The sequence below is a fragment of the Rhinolophus ferrumequinum genome, chromosome 9, assembly GCF_004115265.2.
Source record: "Rhinolophus ferrumequinum isolate MPI-CBG mRhiFer1 chromosome 9, mRhiFer1_v1.p, whole genome shotgun sequence".
Lineage (NCBI taxonomy): Eukaryota > Metazoa > Chordata > Mammalia > Chiroptera > Rhinolophidae > Rhinolophus > Rhinolophus ferrumequinum.
Genome location: NC_046292.1, coordinates 23,080,830 through 23,102,806, shown reverse-complemented (window position 1 = coordinate 23,102,806; position 21,977 = coordinate 23,080,830). Strand labels below are relative to the sequence as shown.

Genomic DNA, 21,977 nt, shown 5'->3' with positions numbered 1-21,977 from the left:
ATTACCATATGATTTCACTTATATGTGGAATCTAAAAAAAAAATGTACAAACAAAACAGAAACAAACATAGCTACAGAGAACATTTTGATGGTTCCCAGATGGGAGGTATGGGAGTATGAGTGAAAAAAGGGAAAGGATTAAGAAGTACAAATTGGTAGTTAACAAAATAGTCATGGGAATGTAAAGTATACCATAGGAAATATAGTAATAACTATACATGGTATCAGATGGTTACTAGATTTATCAGGGAGATCACTTCGTAAGTTATATGAATGTCTAGTCACTATGTTGTACACCTGAAACTAATATAATATTGTATGTTAACTGTAATTGAAAACGTTATTTAAAAATAAAATACAAAAAGTGAATAGAAAGAAATAGGGATAGAGACAGATGATAGATAGATAGATAGATAGATAGATAGATAGATAGATAGATAGATAGATAGATATTGAATCTATAGATATCAACATCAATATACTCAGATCTTATCTTATTCCTCATTTGGAGAAACACTGATGATGAGCCATCAGTACTGATGGGAGTGAAGTGTGTCCCTAAGATGTGATAGGAAGGAATAAAAAAGCTTGAGGACCACTAATGGACAATTTCATTTTTTTTTCTATTTTATATATCAGTGATTTGGAATGTAATGTGAAAGTATCTCCCACTACAATTGTGATATTTTATCTTCTTGTGTTTCTAACAATTTTTGTATCTGTGTTTGCCTAACATATGTTTTCTCTTAGAGTCTTTTCCTTTTAAGAGGAAGTTTACTTACTTATTTTACAAGAGAAACATCTGGTCTGCTGTCTGTCATCTTGTTTTGTTCTTTCTGGGTTTTGCTTGTCTTGTTTTGATTTTGCCTCAGTCTTCCCTTCATGCCTGACCCATCTCTAATTTCCAAGATATTTTTTATCTATTTGGACTTTAATGTCAATGTCATTAGTAATCCTTTTTAAATTAGGACTCTTTCCCCAAGAACAAGTTTTTTTGTTTGTTTGTTTTTGTTTTGTTGATAAGAACAAGTTTTTATGTTTGCATTTAGTTTTGTTACCTATTCACAATAATTATTTGGGTTTAATTATATTTTCCAGGTTGTCTTTATCCCTGATAGTCTGTTATTTCCTTGTTTTCATTCATTTTTTAAAGTAGGGCTCATAACTGTGGTACTTTTTTTCACCTTGCATGTATGAGAATGCATTTCCTTTCATATAAATGACAACTTGATTGTAAATCAAGTTATGGGTCACAAATTTTTTCTTTCAAAACTACTTCAGTTATTCCACTCTATTGCAACAGCTAATATTACAGATGAGTTGGAATTCAACCTGATTATTTTTTAGGTAACCTATGCTTTTCTTTCTAAATGTCTTTTAATTAAATCCCACTAGGATGTGTTGTGGTGGAAATCTTTTTCATTAATTAGATCTGGCACTTTATGAACAATTTTAGTCTGAAACTCAAGTTTTTCTTAAGCTTAGGAAAATTATCTTCTTTCTTAAATCATTTTTTTCTCTTTCAGTTTCTCTTGTTTTCCCTCTCTCTAGAATTCTTGAAATATGCTGATTGGATTTTTTTTCCATTCATCTTCTATGTCACTTGTCATTTCTGTCACTATTTTAATTTCTTTATCCTTTTCCTGTGGATTCTAGAAGAATTTCCCAAATTTAATCTGCATGTTGCTGTCCAATTTCTGCACAATCCAGCTGTCGTGTACTAGCATTTCTCATCTCTTTGAAGCCTTTATTATAATCTCAGATCTTTCCTTTGGCATGGCTTCCTCCTCTGATTTCACAGGTGCAATGATAGATTTAATCTTGTGACAGCTATCATTGACAGTCTTCTGAGATCTGCTCTGGTTTTTGTTGTAGTTCATATAAAAATATTTGCTTTGATTTCTCAAAGTGGTTTCCTCCCTTAAAACTTTGAAACCTTTTCTCAGGTCCAGTGATTTGACTACACACTGAGCCATGGAAAGGGAGGTCTGCATATGTCCAGGACTGGAAGTCAAAAGGGGTTTGGTGAAAGATTACTGGAGTCCTAATCCACACATCAGCCCAGATGATAGGAAGATGGAAACGTAGAGTTGTGTTCTGCTCACATCCATTGAGAGAAGGAGCTAGAGATGGCCGTGATAATGAAGACAGGCTTTGTCTTCATGAGTTTCCTTTTGCTTCGGCAGCCAGGAGTTAGCCGGGACAGTGACTCCTAGCCAGCGTCAGCCGTCTGGGTCCCATGTAAATTTAAGTGTGCTGTTCTAAAGGCTCTCCACCGCCCATGGCCAGTAGCATCACCTGGGCTTTCTGGAAACACATGTGGGCCCCAGATGTGACTCCCAGTGGCTCCTTGGCTGGTTCCAACTCCAGCGCACACTGCAGTGGAGATGTAGGCTGGCTTTCTGTAACCCCTACTTCCCTTCTGATGGTGGAGTCAGCAGCCATTCTCAGGGGTCCCTAAGGGTTCAGAGGGGCATCATACAGAGTGGCCATGCCACTGCCTGCCACTCCATGTTCTCTCGGTTTCACTGGAAGGTGATGATGAGCAGGACTACACTGCTGCAGGTCCAGTTGGTGCTATCTTTATTCCCGTCTGCCGCTGCCACATCAAGCAGAAGACATACTTTTATCTTCTGATATAAAGGCTGTTGGGCTCCCCTAGCTTCCTGCCCATTCAGGTTTTCACCAATTTTTGTGTTATCGGTTGGGTGACATGTCCTGCTTTGCCGGGGATGATCCTAGCTTTCACTTGGTTCTTCCAGCATAATTTTTTTTTTTTTTTGCTATCCTTGCCTTTTTTTTTTTTCCAAATTTATTGGGGTGACAATTGTTAGTGAAATTACATAGATTTCAGGTGTACAATTCTGTATTACATCATCTCTAAATCCCATTGTGTGTTCATCACCCAGAGTCAGTTCTCCTTCCATCACCATATATTTGATCCCCCTTACCCTCATCTCCCACCCTCCTCTCCCCTTACCCTCTAGTAACCAGCATAATTATTAATCGTATGCCTTTTTACTCTCAAAAGCGTCCTAGTATGAGCAATAAATCATATGATTGCTCTGGTTATTGATCATTTCACAGAGAATCTGGGAAAGGCCAGTTACTCTCAAAAGATCACAGCACCCTCCTTCTCAGAAGCTGGAGCCATTTTTCTTCTATCAGATTGATGGCCGTTTCCCTAGCAAACCCCCAGTCAGTTTGGTAATGACCATTATCCCCGTCCTTGTGGGTCACCACATCGTTAGAAGCTTTCTCCTCTCAAGGCAGGTCATTTAATCATTCTGAACCTCTCTTGATCTCTTAACTGGGGGTATTGAACTCTTGTCATTCCAACCTCCCGTTGATCATGGATCAAGATAAGTCCGTAGATGCGAAAGCCTTTTGCAAACTTTAAACTGAAAAGTGTGGCAAAAATGTGAGGTCTCACTCCAGAAGGACCGGGGATGTGGAAGGTATGGGCAGCCGTCCTTCCTGGCTAGTATTTAATCTGCTGGGCCTGACTGCTAGACTCACTGTCTTCCTCTCCTCCCCGCCCCTTATCTCGGCAGGAGAATCGTTACCCTTGGCCACCTCCAATCAAGTTCTCATTAAGTTCAGTGCCAAAGGCCAAGTACCAGCCAGAGGCTTCCACTTTGTCTACCAAGGTATGTAGGACATGGATGTGGAAGGGACAGAGGCAGTCTCTGTTCTTCAGTGACTCAGTGACTGAAGGAGCGGCAACGTTTGCCTCCTAATCCTCATTCTTAGGCTATTTCAGCCAGTTACTAGTTTGTGGAACAGTTCCTTGAAATTCAGTTGAATTTTATACATTCATTTACTCAACAGACAATTCTTGGACCAAACTCCATGTTGAATGAAGGGAAAAATCAAACATGGAAGCTAATCCCCTCCCTGTACTGTCTGGTACAGCCGGGATAGCATTGGGAAGGCCAGCCCAAGCCTTTTTCCTAGACTCTCTCCCATGGAACTTGGTTTTGTCTACCAGGCCCAGTAAAGGTGTGGGAAAAACACAGGCTTGGGAATAAGATTAACATGGATTTGAATCCCAGTTCTGCCACTTTCTAACTGGCCACACCGTGTTTCCCCAAAAATAAGACCTAGCCGGACAATCGTCTCTAATGTGTCTTTTAGAGCAAAAATTAATATAAGACTCGGTATTATATTATATCATATCATATCATATGTTATGTTATATTATATTATATAAGACCCATTCTTATAGTAAAATAAGACCAGGTGTTATATTAATTTTTGCTCCAAAAGATGCATTAGAGCCAATTGTCCTGCTAGGTCTTATTTTTGGGGAAACACAGTAGTTAGCCTACCTCTCATAGACCCAGCTTGCTCACCTATAAACTGAGAGTAATAATATAACCGCACTGATGGGATTAAAAGATAATTCACAAAGTAACTGGCACCAAGTAGATCTTCAATGTTTGTTCCCTTCCTCACTGGCCCTGAAAGGCAAAGTCTTGGAGCATCCTGGCTTTCACCTGCAGGCTCCAATCTTTTTACCGAGGAGAATGTCCATTTTTGTAGGGCCCATTCTAAGTGTGGTCCTGTTCGTTCAGTTGCCCAGAGTGAGTTGCATTTCCCTTTACAGGGGTAATCCTGTTACGGGGTATGCCGTGTCTGGGTCCTAGGTTAAAGGGTCCTGTTTAACATTCTGGGTAGGGTTACAGGAGATTCAGATGATGGACAGCAGGGCCCTAGGCAGGGTTTAAGGCACATGGGAAAAGAGGCCAAAAATGGTGAAGGCACTGAAGTAGAAGAGGAAGGGCCATTCTCCCTGTTAGGAGATATGGGACCCTGATGGGTTAGGGGCATCGTTGGGAAGGCAAAGAACACAACTGGGCCTGAAGTCTGGACCCAGGGGTTCACACTGCCTCTCATGGTTTCCAGAAGTTCTGCTGCAACATTGTGTGTCCAGCTATATTTCAATAAGATAGGCATCATCCTAGAAATCCCCCTACCCCTGCCCTGAAGAAAAGTGCCCAGAGCCTCTCAGGATCCCCTCCAGACTGTCTCAGCTCCATTCTGTGTGTGTTCGTCCCCGGGCTAGTTTCTAGAGGGGAGAGGCCTGCCCCTCAGTGCCTGTGTCCCCTGCAGCGGTGCCCCGAACCAGCGCCACGCAGTGCAGCTCTGTGCCGGAACCCCGTTTTGGAAAGAGGCTGGGCAGTGACTTCTCTGTGGGGGCCATCGTCCGCTTTGAATGCAACTCCGGCTATGCCCTGCAGGGGTCCCCAGAAATCGAGTGCCTCCCTGTTCCCGGGGCCTTGGCCCAGTGGAATGTCTCAGCACCTACCTGTATGGGTGAGTACCTGGACAACCAGGACTTGGGGAGGGGCACCCAGCAAAGAGTCCTTTCTCTCTGGAGGAAGCAGCAAGAACAAGCGGCTGCACCAAGACACACGGCAGCCCCTGTCCGCCGGCATAACTTCAGTAGGGTGTCCCATGCCAGCTAAATCACTAGTCCTGCCTGTGGGTTGGATGTGAAGACAGCAAGGAGGAGCTGCGGTTGCTTGATGGGTGGAGATGGGGAAGGGCAAGAATATGTGTAAAGGGAGGACTGTGGGTCCTGGCCCCTGAGGAGGGTTGAGTGGAGAGGAATCATGGGAGAAGGTGGGACTGGGGCCCTACTGGAGAAGCCAGCAGGGAAGGAGTCACAAGCAGGCTGGGGAGCCCTGAGAAGAGTCTGTTGGGGGAGGTTCGCATGGGGGACCCGTGAAGACATGCGGGAAGCACCTCTGACCAGAGTCGCCTCCTCCCAGTGCCTTGTGGCGGCAACCTCACGGAGCGCAGGGGCACCCTCCTGTCCCCCGGCTTCCCGGAGCCCTACCTCAACAGCCTCAACTGCGTGTGGAAGATTATGGTCCCCGAAGGCGCTGGCATCCAGGTAGGGGCAAGGTGACACCTCAGTGAGGCAGGTGGTCGGGAGGAGACATAGCGCTGTCCCTGCCCTTCAGGCCAAGTGTGAAGGTGAGCCCCACAAACATAAAAACACAACAGCCTGGGGCCCTGGAGCTTCAGGGTGCATGAGGAGAGGGCCAGGTAACTCAGGAAGAAGGAAGGGGCCATCAGGGAAGGCCGGAGGAAGGAAGTGGGCCCAGAGCCGCAATTCAAAGACTGGGGAGGATTCATAGGATACGTTTGTCAAATGGCTTGAAGGGGTTTTTTCCTTCAGACTGTGGGGCGTCAAAGAGGGGATGTTGCAGGAAGGGGAAGGAGCAAACCGATAGGCACAGAGCATGGAGAAATACCAGGCACATACGTAGGGTGTCACAGCTGCAGCTTGAACCGTAGGAGCAGAATTAGGGCCATAACAGGTGACAGTGGTCAGAGCCAAGTATAGGAGACCCCAGAACTTGTGCTTTGGCGTGGAAGAGGCAACACAGACAGCAAGCAGGAACTCGAGGTGGACAGGTCCGGCCAGGAGTGGGTCCTTGCTGCAGGATGTCTGATGCAGCCCAGACAGGAAATTGGGGGAACCCAGGGAATGTTCAAGAGACACAGAGAAGGCCAGTCAGACTGAAGTACTCCCACTTCCCGGAATTTCCTTTCCCCATTCATTTTCTTATAATCATTCGTTTCCCATCTGTCTCCCCCATTGGACAAAGAGCTCCTCGGGGACAGAGACTGCATCTTACTTTTATTGGAAGGATTGAACACAGTGTCGGGCCTAGAGTAGTTGCTCAACGACTGGATTAATTACCTGAAAGGGGGGGCGGGGCTCAGGCTGTCTAACCAACTGTTGAATCCCTCTGCCCTCTCAGATTCAGGTCATCAGTTTTGTCACAGAGCAGAACTGGGACTCCTTGGAAGTGTTTGACGGTGCAGACAATACTGTAACCATGCTGGGGAGTTTCTCAGGTGAGGCAGGGCTTCCAGGGACCTTTATTATTATTATTAACGAGATAGAATTCACATAACCATGAAATCCACCATTTTAAAGCATGTAGTTCAGTGGGTTTCCGTATATTCACCAAGTTCTACCACTGTCACTGCTACCTCATCCCAGAACATGTTCATCACCCCAAAAAGAAACCAGGTCCCTATTTGCACCCACTCCTCATCACCCCCTACCCCCACCCCCTGGCAACCACTAACCTACTTTCCATCTCCATGGATTTGCTTATTCCCGACGTTTCATAGACAGGGGATCCTACAATATGTGGCCTTTTGTATCTGGCTTCTGTCACTGAGCAGAATGTTTTCAAGGGCCACTATGTTGTAGCACGTATCAGCACTTCATCACATGGATAGACCTCATTTCATTTATTCATTCATCCGCTGATGGACATTGGACGTTTCCATTTACTGGCTAACGATGAATAATGCTGCTATGAATATTCACATACAAGTTTCTATGGAGATATGGTTTTCAGTTTTCTTGGGTATATGCCTAGGAGTGGAATTCTTGATTTATGTGGTCACTCTATGTTTAACTTTTTGAGGAACTAACAAACTGTTTTCCAAAGTGGCTGCACCATTTTCCATTCCAGGGGTGGACTTCAGACTGGGTGTAGAGTATGTTTTTGCCCAACAAACAGGTCGATTACCATATTTTGCCTGTATAATGCACACCCACGTTTTTGGCCCAAATTCTCAGGGAACCATTTTAATTTTTTAATTCAAATTTTTATTTACCAGCAAAAAGAAATTTTTATTTACCAGTAAAAAGAAATTTTATGTACCAGTAAAAAAATTTACGACATTTATACATCATAGAGGGCCAAGAACTCATTGTGTTGCCAGCTTGGTGTAAGTTCAACAAAACCGATTATCGCATTCCAGAGTATTATGTTGCATACGATATCGTTATTGATTTTCTAGAGTTACACTTTTAACTTAAGTATAAATAAAAGAATTAAAAACATTTATATAGATATGGAATTAATACTACCCATGTATAATGCGCATCCTTATTTTTTTCTCACAAATTTGGACCAAAAAGTCGTGTATAGTTATACACGGCAAACTATAGTATTGGGGTCTTCTAGGCTCCAGAACCCATGTTGCCAAGATATAAAAAGGAGTCATATGCCCCATATAAACTTTCTACACTGCTTGGATTACCCAGATAATGAGACATGTCAGAGTCATTTTGAGGGTGGCTGGAAGGGGGAACCAAACTCATAGGCCAGCTGAGGAACTCACCCTACTGCTGGCATGAGACTCTGCCACAGCTCATTTTGCAGGAAGTTGTTTGAAGTCTCCCCCCTCCCTTGGACATGGGAGACCCAGCACTCTGAGAAGTGCTAATTTGTCATTTTGTGAGTGTGATAATTGGGGACATTTGGGGGCCTTGGGAGCAGAATGTCAGCAGGTAGCAAAAGCAAAAGAAAAAGGGAGCTGGAGCACTGGGGAGGCTAAGCCTGAATGGTCCCTCTCTCTTGCCCTAGGAACAACCGTGCCTGCCCTTCTGAACAGCACCTCCAACCAGCTCTACCTTCATTTCTACTCAGATATCAGCGTGTCAGCAGCCGGCTTCCACTTGGAGTACAAAAGTGAGAATCCAGAGTATCAGCTGTGTACAGGGTTCAGGGTGGGAACTGACAGGTACTGAGTACCCACAATGAGTAGGGGTCACACTGGGCTGTATTTCCTCCATCCCACTTAAGCCTTGTCACAGACCTGGCCAAGGATGCTAAAGCTCAGCGAAGGTCCAAAATCTCCTCAAGGCAGCACAGCAGCACAGCCCATAAATGGTGGAGATGGGATTCTCACCCAAATGTCAGTTACTCAGAAGCCTGTATGCTTTCTCCATGTCCATACCAGGAATGAGAAGGGGGCCTGGTCACTGGCCTAGTCCCAGTATACATCCTGGGATATGAGAAAATAGAGGTGTTCTCCAGTCCTACAAACTGGCCTCTCCACCCCCTGGTTCTGTGATGCAGTTGTCTTTGGAAATGTGTGAAGGCAGGATTGGATGGGCCATCTTTGACAGCATGGGCCTGTGCACGGGGATGGAAGCCTCACCAGGTGCCAGAGACCTGATAGGGTCAGAGGTGGATGCTATGCAGATGCCCCGCTGGTCTCCAAAATGAATGAGCTTTATCCAGGTGATGGGGAGAGGATTAGCGGGATCCCAGGATGCTCCTGGCCTGAAAGAACTGAAGAGCGTACCTAGTCTTTCCTAGACCTGGGACAGCTTGAAGCAAAGACCCAGACGGGTGGAGAATAGAACAGGGACCTCTGAGATCTTCCTCCACAGACCTCCAAGGCTTCACTCAGCTGGTAGAGGGACGTGTCCTGGGTCTCTTGAATAATTCACATTTTCCCCCTTTTACCCTCTTTTCTTTGTTCTTTCCAGTTTTGTGTCCTTATCCAATATTTTAATTTGAGTCCTTAAATGTTTCTTAGAATCTTCTCTTTATTTTTTTCTTCCAAAGATATACTTCCTTCCTAAATCTCTTTGTCATTCTACTGCCTCATTCCCAGAGAAAATTTACCTCTTTTGTGTGTGTGTGTGTGTGTTTTTGTTTGTTTAAGAGAACTGGTAGTTTTCTCCCTACCTGATGTCTATCAGCACTGTCTTCTTATAGTGGGAAGAGCTGGGGAAAACACAGGCCCGGGGTTAGTATATGGAGACTGAAACTCCTAGGAGCCAAGGCCCTGTAGTTACATTTTTGTTTTGTAGGTAATCTACAAAGAGGTGCAGAAGGGGAGAATTAATTGCTGTTGTAGAGGCAAATGGTTTTGAAGGGTACTGAAAAGTCATATGTACTGCTAGGACTCAGATTTAATGCTTATTTAATTGAAATGGAAATGGAACAATATGCTTTCAAAAGTAGTAAATTGCATACGATAAAAAAATAATTCTCCCTTTGTTGCAAGCATGGCTTAAATAAAATCAAGCTGTGCAATGTAAGAGAAATTAGAATGGACTTTTGTCTGTATCCCTCCTTCTTTCTCTCTGGCCTCACTTTTCTCCCCATTCCATTTTTAATCCTACCACCCTCTCTTGCTCTGGCTTTCTCTCTGCCCCTCCTTCTCCTTCCCTCTATTACTGCCTTTCCAGTCAATTGGTCTTGGGTTACTATGCTGTGATCACCCCACTAAATACTGAGTTGCATTCTTGAAGTGCAGGGAGGAGTGGGGAGAAATAGACATGATGACAGCCAAAATGAAGTACTTCAAATGCAGCTTAATGATTGTTTTAATCCTGCCTTTAAGGTCTTTTGTCCCAGCTGCTCAGATTTGTGGACATAGCTCCAAACGTCCTTCATTCTCAAGCATCACATTCGCTTCTTAAATGCACATGTAGGACAGGAGCTGCCTGGGAAGGGCATGAGGGAACGTTCTAGAGTGACAGTAATGTTGTGTAGTTTCAATAGGGGGTTGGGTTATACAGGTGCATGCATTTGTCAAAACTCAGCAAATGTACACTTAGGATTTGTACATTTTGTTATATGTAAATTACCCTTAGAAGAAAACAAAAGCACGTGTGGTTATCTCATGCCCCTGTAGAATCTCAGCTCTGAATACGGCATGAGGATTCATCAGCTGCTGCACAAGAAGATGGGGCTGGAGTGTCCTAGGCTGGCCAGTTCTTCCGATTCCTTTTCCACAAGTGCCTGGCTCCCTGCAGGCACTGCATGCTCTGGGTTCCCCAAGGGACCTGGGATCTACCAGGGGGTTATCTACCAGAAGTTCTCTATCAGAAATCTAACAGGAGTGCTGAGGCTGCCCTCTGCCAACCTCTCTGGTCCATGCAGGTACCCAAGGTCGGACTCAACCACAAATTTTCTAAGCCCATACACCCTCCTGCCATCCTTGGTGAAAACAGAGTGCTTCCGAGTAGGTGGAGTACTCAGTTTACAGCCATCCCTTTGCCTCATCATGGTTCTTCCAGCCCTTGTCCCTGGAGAGGTGCATTCCAAGTCCCATCCATCAGTAAATTCACAGGGGTTTCAAGCATCTTAAGTGCCCACACCTGCACATGGGCACAGGCGAGATATGGAGCCCACCAGTCAGGAGATGCTACCTACCTGTTTGCTGTGGGAGTCAGCCAGGACAAGATTCAAAGCAGATGAGGATGATTTCAGGAGGGGAGGCGAGGAGATCGGGACCAGGGTCGGACGTGAGCTCATGTGGCCTCAGGGTTTGGCCTCCATTTGAGCAGAGCTGGAGTCAGACTGGGTTTGATTTGCATCTCAGCTCTGTGGCTCACTATGGGCACATCTCTGGGCCTCTTGGCTTACATCGTCACCTGTGAGATGGGATGTTGAGACCTGCTTCAAGGGGATGAGATGATGTGTGTGACACGCTCGCTCCAGCCTTGCTCATGGGATGTGCTCAGCGAGTGCTGCTTCAGTGATGATGGTATGGTGGGCAGGGAAGAGAAGGTAGGGGAGGAAGAGTAAGAGGGATGCCCTAGCAAAGCACTGTGTACAATGCTGGGTGTATAATAAGGAGTAAGTGAGTGCAGGTTGAATTTGAAAAGACAAGAAAGGAGAGTGAAGCAGGAGGTTGGACAGCCTGCAGAGGTGATCTTGAAAAGGACCAGGCCAAGACCATGAAGGTCCTAGAATGTGAGCATGATGCGATTCCATATAAAGGTGGTGGGGACCTACTTCAAATTATTGACCAAGGAAGTCCCATGATTCAAGGAAAGAGATGAACAATGTAAATTGCCTGTGAGTGAAGGATGGACGGGAATAGCAGTGGCTTAGGGCAGGGGATGAGAGGGCGGCCACTAGGGGTCCAGCAGTGAGTGAGGGGCCAAGCTGACCATGGGAGATAATGTGTGGGGTGCCCCAGTACTGCTCCCAGAAAGAAGCTGGCCTGACCTTAAAAACACCACAGGAGAAAGAAGGCAGTGGAGTGAGTGTCTCATCTGCTGGCAAACTTCTCTCTGGACAGTCTGTCCCAGAGAGTGGGACTCTCTGAGCCCCCAGCATCACTGAGATGACTCTCTGACAAGTGCTCTCCTTTCCTCTTGCCCTTCCTTCACCTCTGTCCCAATTTCTTAGCTCTCAGGAATTGTCTTCTTAGGGCAAGGCAAATGGAGGGAAGTTGGGAGTCGGAGGCAGGAGTGACGTGAACGGAGCTCATGCAGAGGAGTCTGGGGGCTTACAGCCACGGCTGGGGCACCTCCCTAGCCTTCCTGCTCCAAACGCCTTCTGGAGAGCCCAGGGGGCTGGCGGCAGCCAGAGTTCCCAGATGGTACCCACCTACCCCAAGGAGCTTTGGTCTGTGGGGCCTCTTTGCCGTATAATTCTAATTTTCTCTGTGCACTGTGAGGTGAAAGGGTTTGGAAGTGCTAGCCGAGAGGCTGAGAGCAGAGAAAGCCCAATTTAGAGGCACCCTTCTCCCAGCTGCCAACATCACCTTCAGCCTAGGATCGCGGTGACCTGCTGGGCTGGTCCATTCTCCTTTCCATCTGTCTCTGTCTTATCTAGCGGTGGGCCTGAGCAGTTGTCCAGAACCTACCGTGCCCAGTAACGGGGTGAAGACTGGCGAGCGCTACTTGGTGAATGATGTGGTCTCTTTCCAGTGTGAACCGGGATATGCCCTCCAGGTACCTCCCCTTGGCACCCAGGGCAGGAAACAGGTGTCACCTGAGATGTGCTTGGCCAGAGAACAGGAAGCAGCCCCCAATTACCCTGGGAACCATTATCGCCTCCTGGAGCTGTTCATGCAAAAGACAAACTTTGCTGACTTCAGTGATTTGGCACAAGCCCTCCTCGAATATGTTCCTGCAAAGTTTCAGTTTGATTGGACTTTAGGAAAATTTAATTTTCCTTTGAAGGCCATGAGGGACTCTAGCAATTAAAGGAGGCTTACAAGGAAGCTTGAGTCATGAGAATTCTGTAGTAATGGCAGTGATACGAGTAAGCATCCTTCCCAAAAATCCCTTTCCCACTGCCTCACTCCCCAGCCCACAGTCTTGTTCCCTAACACAAGGCCCCTGAATGAGCCCCTGTTCTGGGTGGTACATATAATTGTGCCTGTGGGGGCAGCTGGCCCACCCCTGTTCCTGATTCCTCCAGGGCCACGCCCACATCTCCTGCATGCCCGGAACCGTGCGGCGCTGGAACTACCCGCCTCCGCTCTGTATTGGTAAGAGAGCCCAGACTTTTCCAGTTCCTTCAAATGCACTTTCTCCCCAGGATTTGAGCTCAGTGACACGTCGTTAAGTGTAAACCAAAAGGCGGTTTGGTATTCTGGGTCTGTTTGAAAGCAGTAGTTTTAGGGTGATGTTTTTGTAAGCACTAACTCTCACTTGAGGCTGTCATGGCTTTGGGAAACCTTCGCCCACCAAATGAAAAATTACAGGAGGCTTGCCCATTTGAAAAGGTTATGATGACCATTCTCATTCCATGTCATCAGCTAAATGGAACTTCTAGGAACTTCTAGGCAGTTTGGGCTTTCCCCCTGACTTTTTATGGGACAGACAAGTAAAATCCACTAATAGAGAAGTGCTGAGGGTCACCTGTGAAATGAGAACTTGACTTGGTTTAGTTTCATACCCCGTGCGAAGCAATGATAAAGAGATCAATGGATACAAGAAAAGATGGGGCATTCACCCTTAGAAGTTTCTAGTCAGGTTGAGGCAGGGGGGAAACTAACGATAATTGCTGAGTGTCTACTATGTGCAAAGCACAGAGAGAGCCATGTGTTTCTTCAGAGGTGGTTATTATCCTCATTTTTGCAAATAGGAAATCTAAGGCTTTCAGGATTAAAAGGAAAGTGGTAGAGTCAGGAATGGAAACCTAGGTTTCTCTGATGCCCAGGCATCTGTAAAGTACCTTCAAGGCTGACCTTGGGATAGGAAAGCAGCTATGCTCACCACTATACCACCAATGCCTTTGACCTTGGGATAGAAAGCAAGGTGAGTTGAAGGAGTGTCACTTGGGCATAACAGAATTTCCCTTCTGTGATCTCCCCAGGTACAGGGCCTGGTACTCCTCTGAGCAGTCAGAAATGTGACTGGTCAGCCCGAGGCGCTTCCCTCCATGACGTAATACAAAAGCGCCCCCAAGGAAACCACACCCATTAACAGTAGCTGCCATTGGTTGAGGGTTTACCATGTATGCCAGCCCCTGTTTCAAGTGAAGTACAGTCCTCTCTGTTGTAACCTCATACCAAGCCTGTGACGTAGGTGCTGTTGTTAGTTCTGTTTCACAGGGGTGGAGAACTGAGGTGTGGAGGGGTTTAGAAATTGCCCAGAGCCACACAGGAAGTGGAAGCCTTGGGATTGTGACCCAAGCGGTCAGTGCCGAAGCTTCTGCTCTGAACGCGGGCACTGTTCTGTTCACATCGAAACAGAACCCTCTCCCCAGAAGGTGTTTCCCTAGACACTCCCGATCCCTGCCCTCTGCTCCTTGCCCTGGGATTCCATGACTGAGTAACCCCTTTCTGCTCACACAACCTTGTCCTAATAAGATGAGAAACAAAAGTATTGATACAGACTGACCAGGCTGTAGTCACGGCGCAGCTCTGCATCCTCACATGACTCTGAAGTCACCTAGATTGGAGTCTCAGATGCCCTAGCCCCTTGTGGCCGGCTCCCCATGGAAGGCTAATCACAGTCACTTTGGCTGAGGGCGTTTGTCAGTTCTGAGGGCGGGCTCGTGGGAAGTTTCATCTGTTGACCACCCAATCCCAAGGAGTATAAATTTATAAAGAGCCTGGCACGGTGCATGGCACAGAGGAGGGACTCGGTGCAAGCCAGTCCCCTTCCTTCATTTTTTTACTTCAGTCTTGAAGCGTTGATTGGACGATGAGGAGAGGAAGATGTAGGGGATAATGTAAGAGATGATCACACTTCTCTGGGAGCAGACTGGTACTGCGTGATCTCACTAAGGGAACCGACCTGAGAAGGGCACGCTCAAGATCAGGAGTCCACAACTTGGGCGGTCCTGGGGTGCTGGGCAGCCCTTCCTGAATTTACTCAGTTTTTCCCATATGTGCAATTTTTTAAAGACAGGAACTATAAGTTCCTCTAGATTCTCAAAAGGGTTTATGACTTGGGAAAGGTTCAAAATTCCTGCCCGAAGGGGTCGTTCAAACATTGGCATGTCCCTGGACTGTCCTCAATGCTGTCCTAACCCTCTGGTCTCATTGTCACAGCACAGTGTGGGGGAGCAGTAGAAGAGATGGAGGGGGTGATCCTGAGCCCCGGCTTCCCGGGCAACTACCCCAGCAACATGGACTGCTCCTGGAAAATAGCACTGCCTGTGGGCTTCGGTAAGTCTTCATGCCCAGGTCTCTGGACTTAAAGCAACTGTCTGCAGCAATCACTCAATAATCATGGTCGAGGCAGTTTAGCTCTCTGCCTCTGTTTCCTCCTCTGTTGACCTCCTATACAATCGTGATGGTCAATTAAGAATGGTAGAGATGAATGCTTTGAGAACATTAAATGTATGTGGAGGGAATCTTAGGAATTGCCATTATTATTATTATTATTATTATTGTCATTATTATTATTATTATTTGAGTGAGCTAAAATCCAGGACTGTGGAATGAAAAAAAACTCAGAGACGGTTAAAAAAAATGGGGGGCGGGGATCTATTTTATAGAGACTAGACTTTACGTTGTACTTTTAACTATAATATCCATTTTCTCATCTTAATTAAATTGAGCCGAGGTCCACATGAAATTGAGTTTGCATTCTTCATAGGCACATTCTGGCTAGCCTTAGAAATTGGGAGATGTTTCTTTTGTGGAGATGGAGTATGCCAGTAGGGAGGATAGTGATCTGGGTACAAAATTGAATTGCTGATGATTCATGTATTGTGCCCTGGGAATATAATTTAACCCCAAATGTTGATGAGAAAATGACTTGTGTTGACATGGAACTGATGGGCTGTCCACATAGGTCATCTTGCCCGAGTCATTGCCCAGCTCCTAGGAACAAAATGTCCCAAGGGGATCTTTCCTGCACAGAGCTGTAGTCACCTCCCAGTCTGCGACCTCAGGAATGAAGACCACTTATTTTGTCCCTTATTATTCAACCTAGAATGGGTCTTCTGCTGGAGAAAGCAATCTAAACTGGCCTTCTTTATGTCTGTTCTGAGAGGTGGAAAGAAATTGGTGACCCTCCAAAAGATGGAGTCTTATGTTTAGTACCATCTTCTGAAGGAAACCAGGGACAGATGATCGGGGGCAAAATGATGATGACGTCGGCAGCCTTGGGAAAACTCAGATGTTGGGACACTGAGGAAAGAGGAGACAGGAGACCCTGTAGCTCTGCATCCAGGCATGGGCCAGAAGGACTTCAGATGATAGAGGGATGATAGAGGAGGGCAACATCAAAGGAAAACAGAAGTTGAAATGTCACATCACTGTTCTCTCTAAGTCCTGGTGTTCGATCACTAGAGTTCTCTATCTCTAAGTCCTGGGTGCTTATTCAGCCCCTGGGGAATAAGCCTCCTGCAGGGTCCAGTTGCATAAGGAACAGGATCCTTTGCTTTCAAGTGAATGTTGGACTCCAACACAGTCCCTTACGTGGTTTCAATGTGTAAAGAGCCACTGCATTTACAAGCTGCTGCCACTAGATAACAGTGGTCACATCCAGTGCTTTCCAGAAGCTCAATTCAGAATTCCTGCAGTATTTAAAGAGCCCCTTTGATGGACGTGTAGCTCACAGTGTTGGGATGATACATGGGCAGAGGAATGTAAAGCACAGGTTTCACGGATGATGTGCATAAAAGTGCTCATTGCAAAATTAGCCGCAGTTTGGAAACAATCTACATGTTCATTAGTAGGGGAGTGAATAGTGTTGTTGTATAATTCATAAAATGGAATTAATATGTCATTAAAACCAATCAACTATGTCTTTATGAGTATATATCAACATGAATAGACCTTGAAAATTGCAATGTTGAATACAAAATAAGTTTAAAAAACTGTATGTGAAGTATATCAATGATATAGTGATGTGAGTGTTTAAAACAAATAAACCCAGATATTATTTAAGAATCTTAAAAACATGAGCTAGAAGGGTACCTTCCAAATTCATGATAGTGACTGCCTCTGTGGAAGAAAGTGGGGAATGGAAAGGGCAGGAGACATGAAGTGTCTTCAACGTTATATGTCAAGTCTTATTTTATCCTTCAAATAATCGGATGCAAAATCATCACACACATGAGCTCATTCTAAGCAAATTAGGAAGTACATATGAGCAAATTTAAAAATGAAGATTACCTGTAATCCCACCACACATTCACTAACAGCTTAGTCCTCACCTTGGAAAGGTAACCCCATGAAGACGAGGACCTCGTTGGTCTTGTTCATCCCCGGGCAGTGCCTACCACAGCCCTGATGCATGGCAATATTCAATAAATATTGTCAGTGAACCAATGAATATTCTTCTAGTTTTTAAATACAAAAATGAAAATTATATACAACCTACTATTTTGCAATCAGATTTTCACAACTAACATTGTGGACATTTTCCTCTGCTCAGTAAATATATTTCTTCAATATGATTTTAATAGTAACCTAATTTTAAGAAATCTTATCATAAGCAAATATTAATATTCCCACCTCCATTCTCCAAAGAATATGTTAATATGTCAGTTAAGGATTTAATTAGTCATTTAACCTGTCAGGTTGTTAGCTCTTGATTAATCCAATAAGATCCCCAAAGTATAAACTTCACTTCTTAATGGAGCCGATGGGACAGTGTATTTTCCTAAGCCTTATATTTCTGAATTATCATAAGTGTTCTAGAAAATGCCAGTCTTGAAGTTCATGTCTTTCAATTGGGTGTGGAGGGGATATTATTTTTAAGTAAATAGTTTATTTTAGCAAAGCTATCTTTATACTGACATTAGACATAAGAATCACAAATTTAAAGCAAGTGTTGATTCTGAACTTTGTTTTCAATACAATAAAATGGACTTGAGATAGAGCTCTGAAATGACTAATGTCTTTCCTTTTGAGTGAACAATATATTTTCAGTTCAGTCCTGCCGGAAGACAAGAGACTGGACTGGACTGGCAACTCCCAAAGTCTGTTCTGGAAATTCTCATTGGGTGGGAAGTCAGTCGTAGGGACACGTGGGCTCTGGCAGAAAATGCTTTCACAAGGTGGCACATTTGAAGCAGGACTGTATTGCTTTGGGCACTGTCTGCCTCTGTCTTGCTCCCAGGAGCTCACATCCAGTTCCTGAACTTCTCCACGGAGCCCAACCATGACTTCATAGAAATCCGGAATGGCCCCTACGAGACCAGCCGCATGATGGGCAGATTCAGTGGAAGTGAGCTTCCAAGCTCCCTGCTGTCCACGTCCCACGAGACCACCGTGTATTTCCACAGTGACCACTCCCAGAACCGCCCAGGATTCAAGCTGGAGTATCAAGGTAAGGACAAGGAGGACCCGTTTGCTCCTCTGTCCATCCCATCCGTTACCCACAGTCTCCCATCTTCCCCACCTCCCACGTAGGGGAGAGAACACAGGAAGGGCTGAGGGTGGCGGCAGGCCTATCCACAGAAGCTTCTTTTCGGTGGCGTGTCTCTCTGGCCCAGCGGAGACTGTCTAACCCTGTTTGACAAGCCTTTTCCAGGGTGGCAACCCAACATCGCCCTCAGAGGCTCGACCTCTGTCCACGCCCATTAGCCAACAGCTTTCCCAGAGCAAGTGTTCCATCTTGGGAACCTCTGAGTGTCCAGCCAGCGACTTGCCTTGGCCTTGGTAGACTTGCTTACCCCCTCTGGGTCCTCCCCTGTATGTCAGGCCCAATTGCATTCTGCAAAGCTATGACATAATGGAGAATTCCAGTAACAATCCCAGGAGAGCCCACTGAGCCTTCACAGTTGGACAGGCCCCTGTACTCCAACTGAGGATTTTCCTGTGTGAGGCCCAAGCGCACTCACTGCAGCGCCCCTTCCAGAGGTGAAATCCTGAGACAGGCCCCATTCTTTCCGGCACATTTTCCCTGGAACAAGCCTCATCCACTCCAACTCAGGCTCCCCCTGTGTGAGGGGCCATAACCTGTGACTAGGCAAATTTTGCCCAACCTGTGCAGTTGTACGTGGTGGCCCTGGATAGGCCCAACTTCTCTCTCAGATGCTTCCCTAGTGTGACTGACTGAACCATTTGTTCTAAGTTATTTCTCAGATTCTTCCACTGATTTTTTCACACTTTTAGATTTTTCCAATACTAATACATGCTTATACAAAATTAAAATATTATAGGTGTTTTTATGAGTGCATCATAGAAAATCAAAAGTTCTCCCATAATCCCATATCCAACCCCACCTGATGCACGGCTGTCAACTCTCAACGGTTTGATTTCCCCATTTTTTTCTACATATATTGATGTAACTATATTATTATGTCTTAACCCAAACTGCATCGTATTACAAATACTGTTTTGCATTTTTCTTTTTTAAAGTTAATGTTTAATTACACACTTTACAAACACACTCACCTTGTTAAAAAAGAGAGGAAGAAATAAAGACATGAAAACATTACAGAGAAAGCCAAGCACTCTTTGTCTGTAGCCTCCAAACAGTATTATTCCTCAGAAATAACCACTATTGTTTTGTTGTGATCATTCCAGATCTTTGTGCCATGTGTTGACATACATGTTATATGTACCTGTGGAAAATAGGTAATGTTTCATGAATTTTGGGGTTGTGTGTCCTAGAGAATATGGAATATTCTCTCTATATATATAATGTTCCGACATTTGGCTTTCTCATCCCTTATCAGAAATGAATGCTGGTGTGGATTTGGGCTTGTCATTTAGGGAAGGCCTGCAGGGTGTTCCACGGTGGGCACATTGCACCAGTCACACAGGTGCTGCCTCCTTGAGTGCTATGTGCACTCTGGAGGGAACTTCAGTGAGCGTGCTTGGGCTTGTCACCACAGGGGAAGCCTCAGGAGGAAGAGCCGGGCCTCTCACACCACTGAAGCAGTAAGGGAAGCTGTGCCTTTTACCCAAAGAGTGACACTTCGTCTTCATCGGTAGTGAGGACGCCGCCACACCCAGTGAAGCTGTGTGTGGGCTTGTCATAGAGGCCAGCCTTACTTAACGAAGCTTGCCTCTGTCAGTTAAGTGCACACAGCCTCGGTGGGCGGTGTGGGGCTGTCAAATCGGCCACAACACATCAGACGGCTCCAGTCTGTCACAGAAGAGGCTCAGGCCCACATTCGTGGTCAGCGTTCCTCTGTGGGACAGATGCATGTCCCTCTCAGTCTTCCCCTGTATATGAGTTTACTCAGGCTGCTATAACAAAGTACCACAGACTGGGTTGGCTTAAACAACAGAAATTTATTCTCTCACAGTTCTGGCAGCTGTAAGTCCCAAAATCAGGGTTCCCTCTGAGGGCTGTGAGGAAGAATACATTCCATGCCTCTCTCCTACTAGCTTCTGGTGGTTTGCTGGCAATCTCTGGCATGTCTTGACTTGTGGAAGCATCACCCCCATCTCTGGTTTCATCTTCACATGGTTTTCTCCCTCTGTGTCTGTCTCCAAAGTTCCGTTTTTCATCAGGACACCGATCGTATTGGATTAGGATATGACCTCTTGTAATTTAGGTAAAGAGAGTAAAGGCCTTATCTCCAAATAAGGTCACATTCTGGGGTACTGGGGGCTAGGACTCCAATATATGAATTTGTTGCACCCTCTGACAGCCGCAGTGCTCTCCCGGAGGCTTCTCTTCTTGGATAAATACAAGTAGTGATGACACCACCGTTGTGATAGGGATAGCTGCTCTGGGGCCTACCCACAGCCCTGCCAACTGAGTCAGTGTGATGGAATCAGACACTCTTACCCCGTTCCCTGTGTGAGAAGCCCACTTGTCCTTAGAAGACTCCGTCAGCTCCCTCTTATAGAAGAGACCTACCTACGTCCACGGAGCCCTGGTCTCGGGCTTAGCCCCTCCCAGCCTTCACCTTTGTGACGTACTCCTGCTCAGGCTTCCCTGCACAAGGTCCTATACGGAGGCTTCTGGAACGACAGGCCAACACTCTGAGGTAGCGTTCCTCTGTGATGTGCCCATTATACCCACTGACGGCACATGTTCAGAGGCCCAGTCCCCTGAGGATTTCCCCTGTGTGTGGTGCGGGGGGAGGGAGCAGGAAACAAGGTAGGTTCTATGTATGTCTTCAGAGGCCCAACACCTGCACCAGGAATTGGCCCAGCCGTGTGAGAGGCCCAGCAATGCCCACTGAGGTTTCCAGCCGTGGTGGGCCTACCTCCTCCCGCTCACATTTTCCCAACATGATTTGCCTGAATGTTCCCCTTCAGGCTTCCCTTGGGTCACAGGCCCAGCTACTCCCTCAGTGCCTGCTGGTGGGCCACGGTCCTGATGCTACATAAGGAACCATGCTTGGTGTCAGGGCAGCTGCTCCCCCTCAGACTTGACCTCGACTTCCATTAAGGCGTCTTGTTTGATGGCCCCAAACTCTTGGACTAGGTTGTCTCTGTGCCCAAGGCCCAGATACTCTCACTGAGGCCTTGCAATTTGTCACAGACCCAAATTAATTTTTCCTGCCCGATAGGCCCACGCTCTCCACTGACACCTTCCTTAGCCCTATGGAGTTGTACCTTGTAAAGAAGCTCTAACCGCTCACCCCAGGTTTTTCTTTTATGGAAAGACCTGCTTCTTGACAGAGTCACCTGTCACCACTGAGGCTGTTGGTAACAAGCAGGCCTAGCTTCTGTGGTCCCTCGACTTTCTCTGGAAGAACTCCAACTCCTTACTTTTACTCACACTTCCTTCTGTTAGATACTCTGACTTTCCTAGACTGGGGTTTTTCTTTCCCTTCTTCAAGTAAGTATTGCCCCCAAATTTTTAATAACAGCATAAGCTACTCCTACCCAGGTCTCCCAATCTGGCAGGCTTAACTTATTCTATTAAAACTTCTCAAGAGGTTGTATTTATAAAGAACTTAGCAGAAGGACAAGGCATAGAATTATTCCAAAATATGAAGCATCATGATTATTAATGTTTTTAGTTATGACACTTTGTTTGAAATTGTATCTGTTTCCACTGTAGTGTCTCCTGTGGG

The 21,977-nt window shown here is 45.8% G+C and overlaps 1 protein-coding gene across 1 annotated transcript in view; it reads left to right on the top strand.

Moving 5' to 3' along the window:
• CSMD2 (CUB and Sushi multiple domains 2) overlaps nt 1-21,977 on the top strand; it is a 579,918-nt gene that overhangs the window by 473,854 nt on the left and 84,087 nt on the right. The window contains exons 33-41 of the mRNA XM_033115124.1: nt 3,555-3,650; nt 5,116-5,319; nt 5,778-5,902; nt 6,780-6,876; nt 8,409-8,513; nt 12,411-12,529; nt 13,002-13,071; nt 15,085-15,201; nt 18,110-18,319. Coding sequence (XP_032971015.1) covers nt 3,555-3,650; nt 5,116-5,319; nt 5,778-5,902; nt 6,780-6,876; nt 8,409-8,513; nt 12,411-12,529; nt 13,002-13,071; nt 15,085-15,201; nt 18,110-18,319 — 1,143 coding nt within the window. The remainder of the gene's footprint in view (nt 1-3,554; nt 3,651-5,115; nt 5,320-5,777; nt 5,903-6,779; nt 6,877-8,408; nt 8,514-12,410; nt 12,530-13,001; nt 13,072-15,084; nt 15,202-18,109; nt 18,320-21,977) is intronic.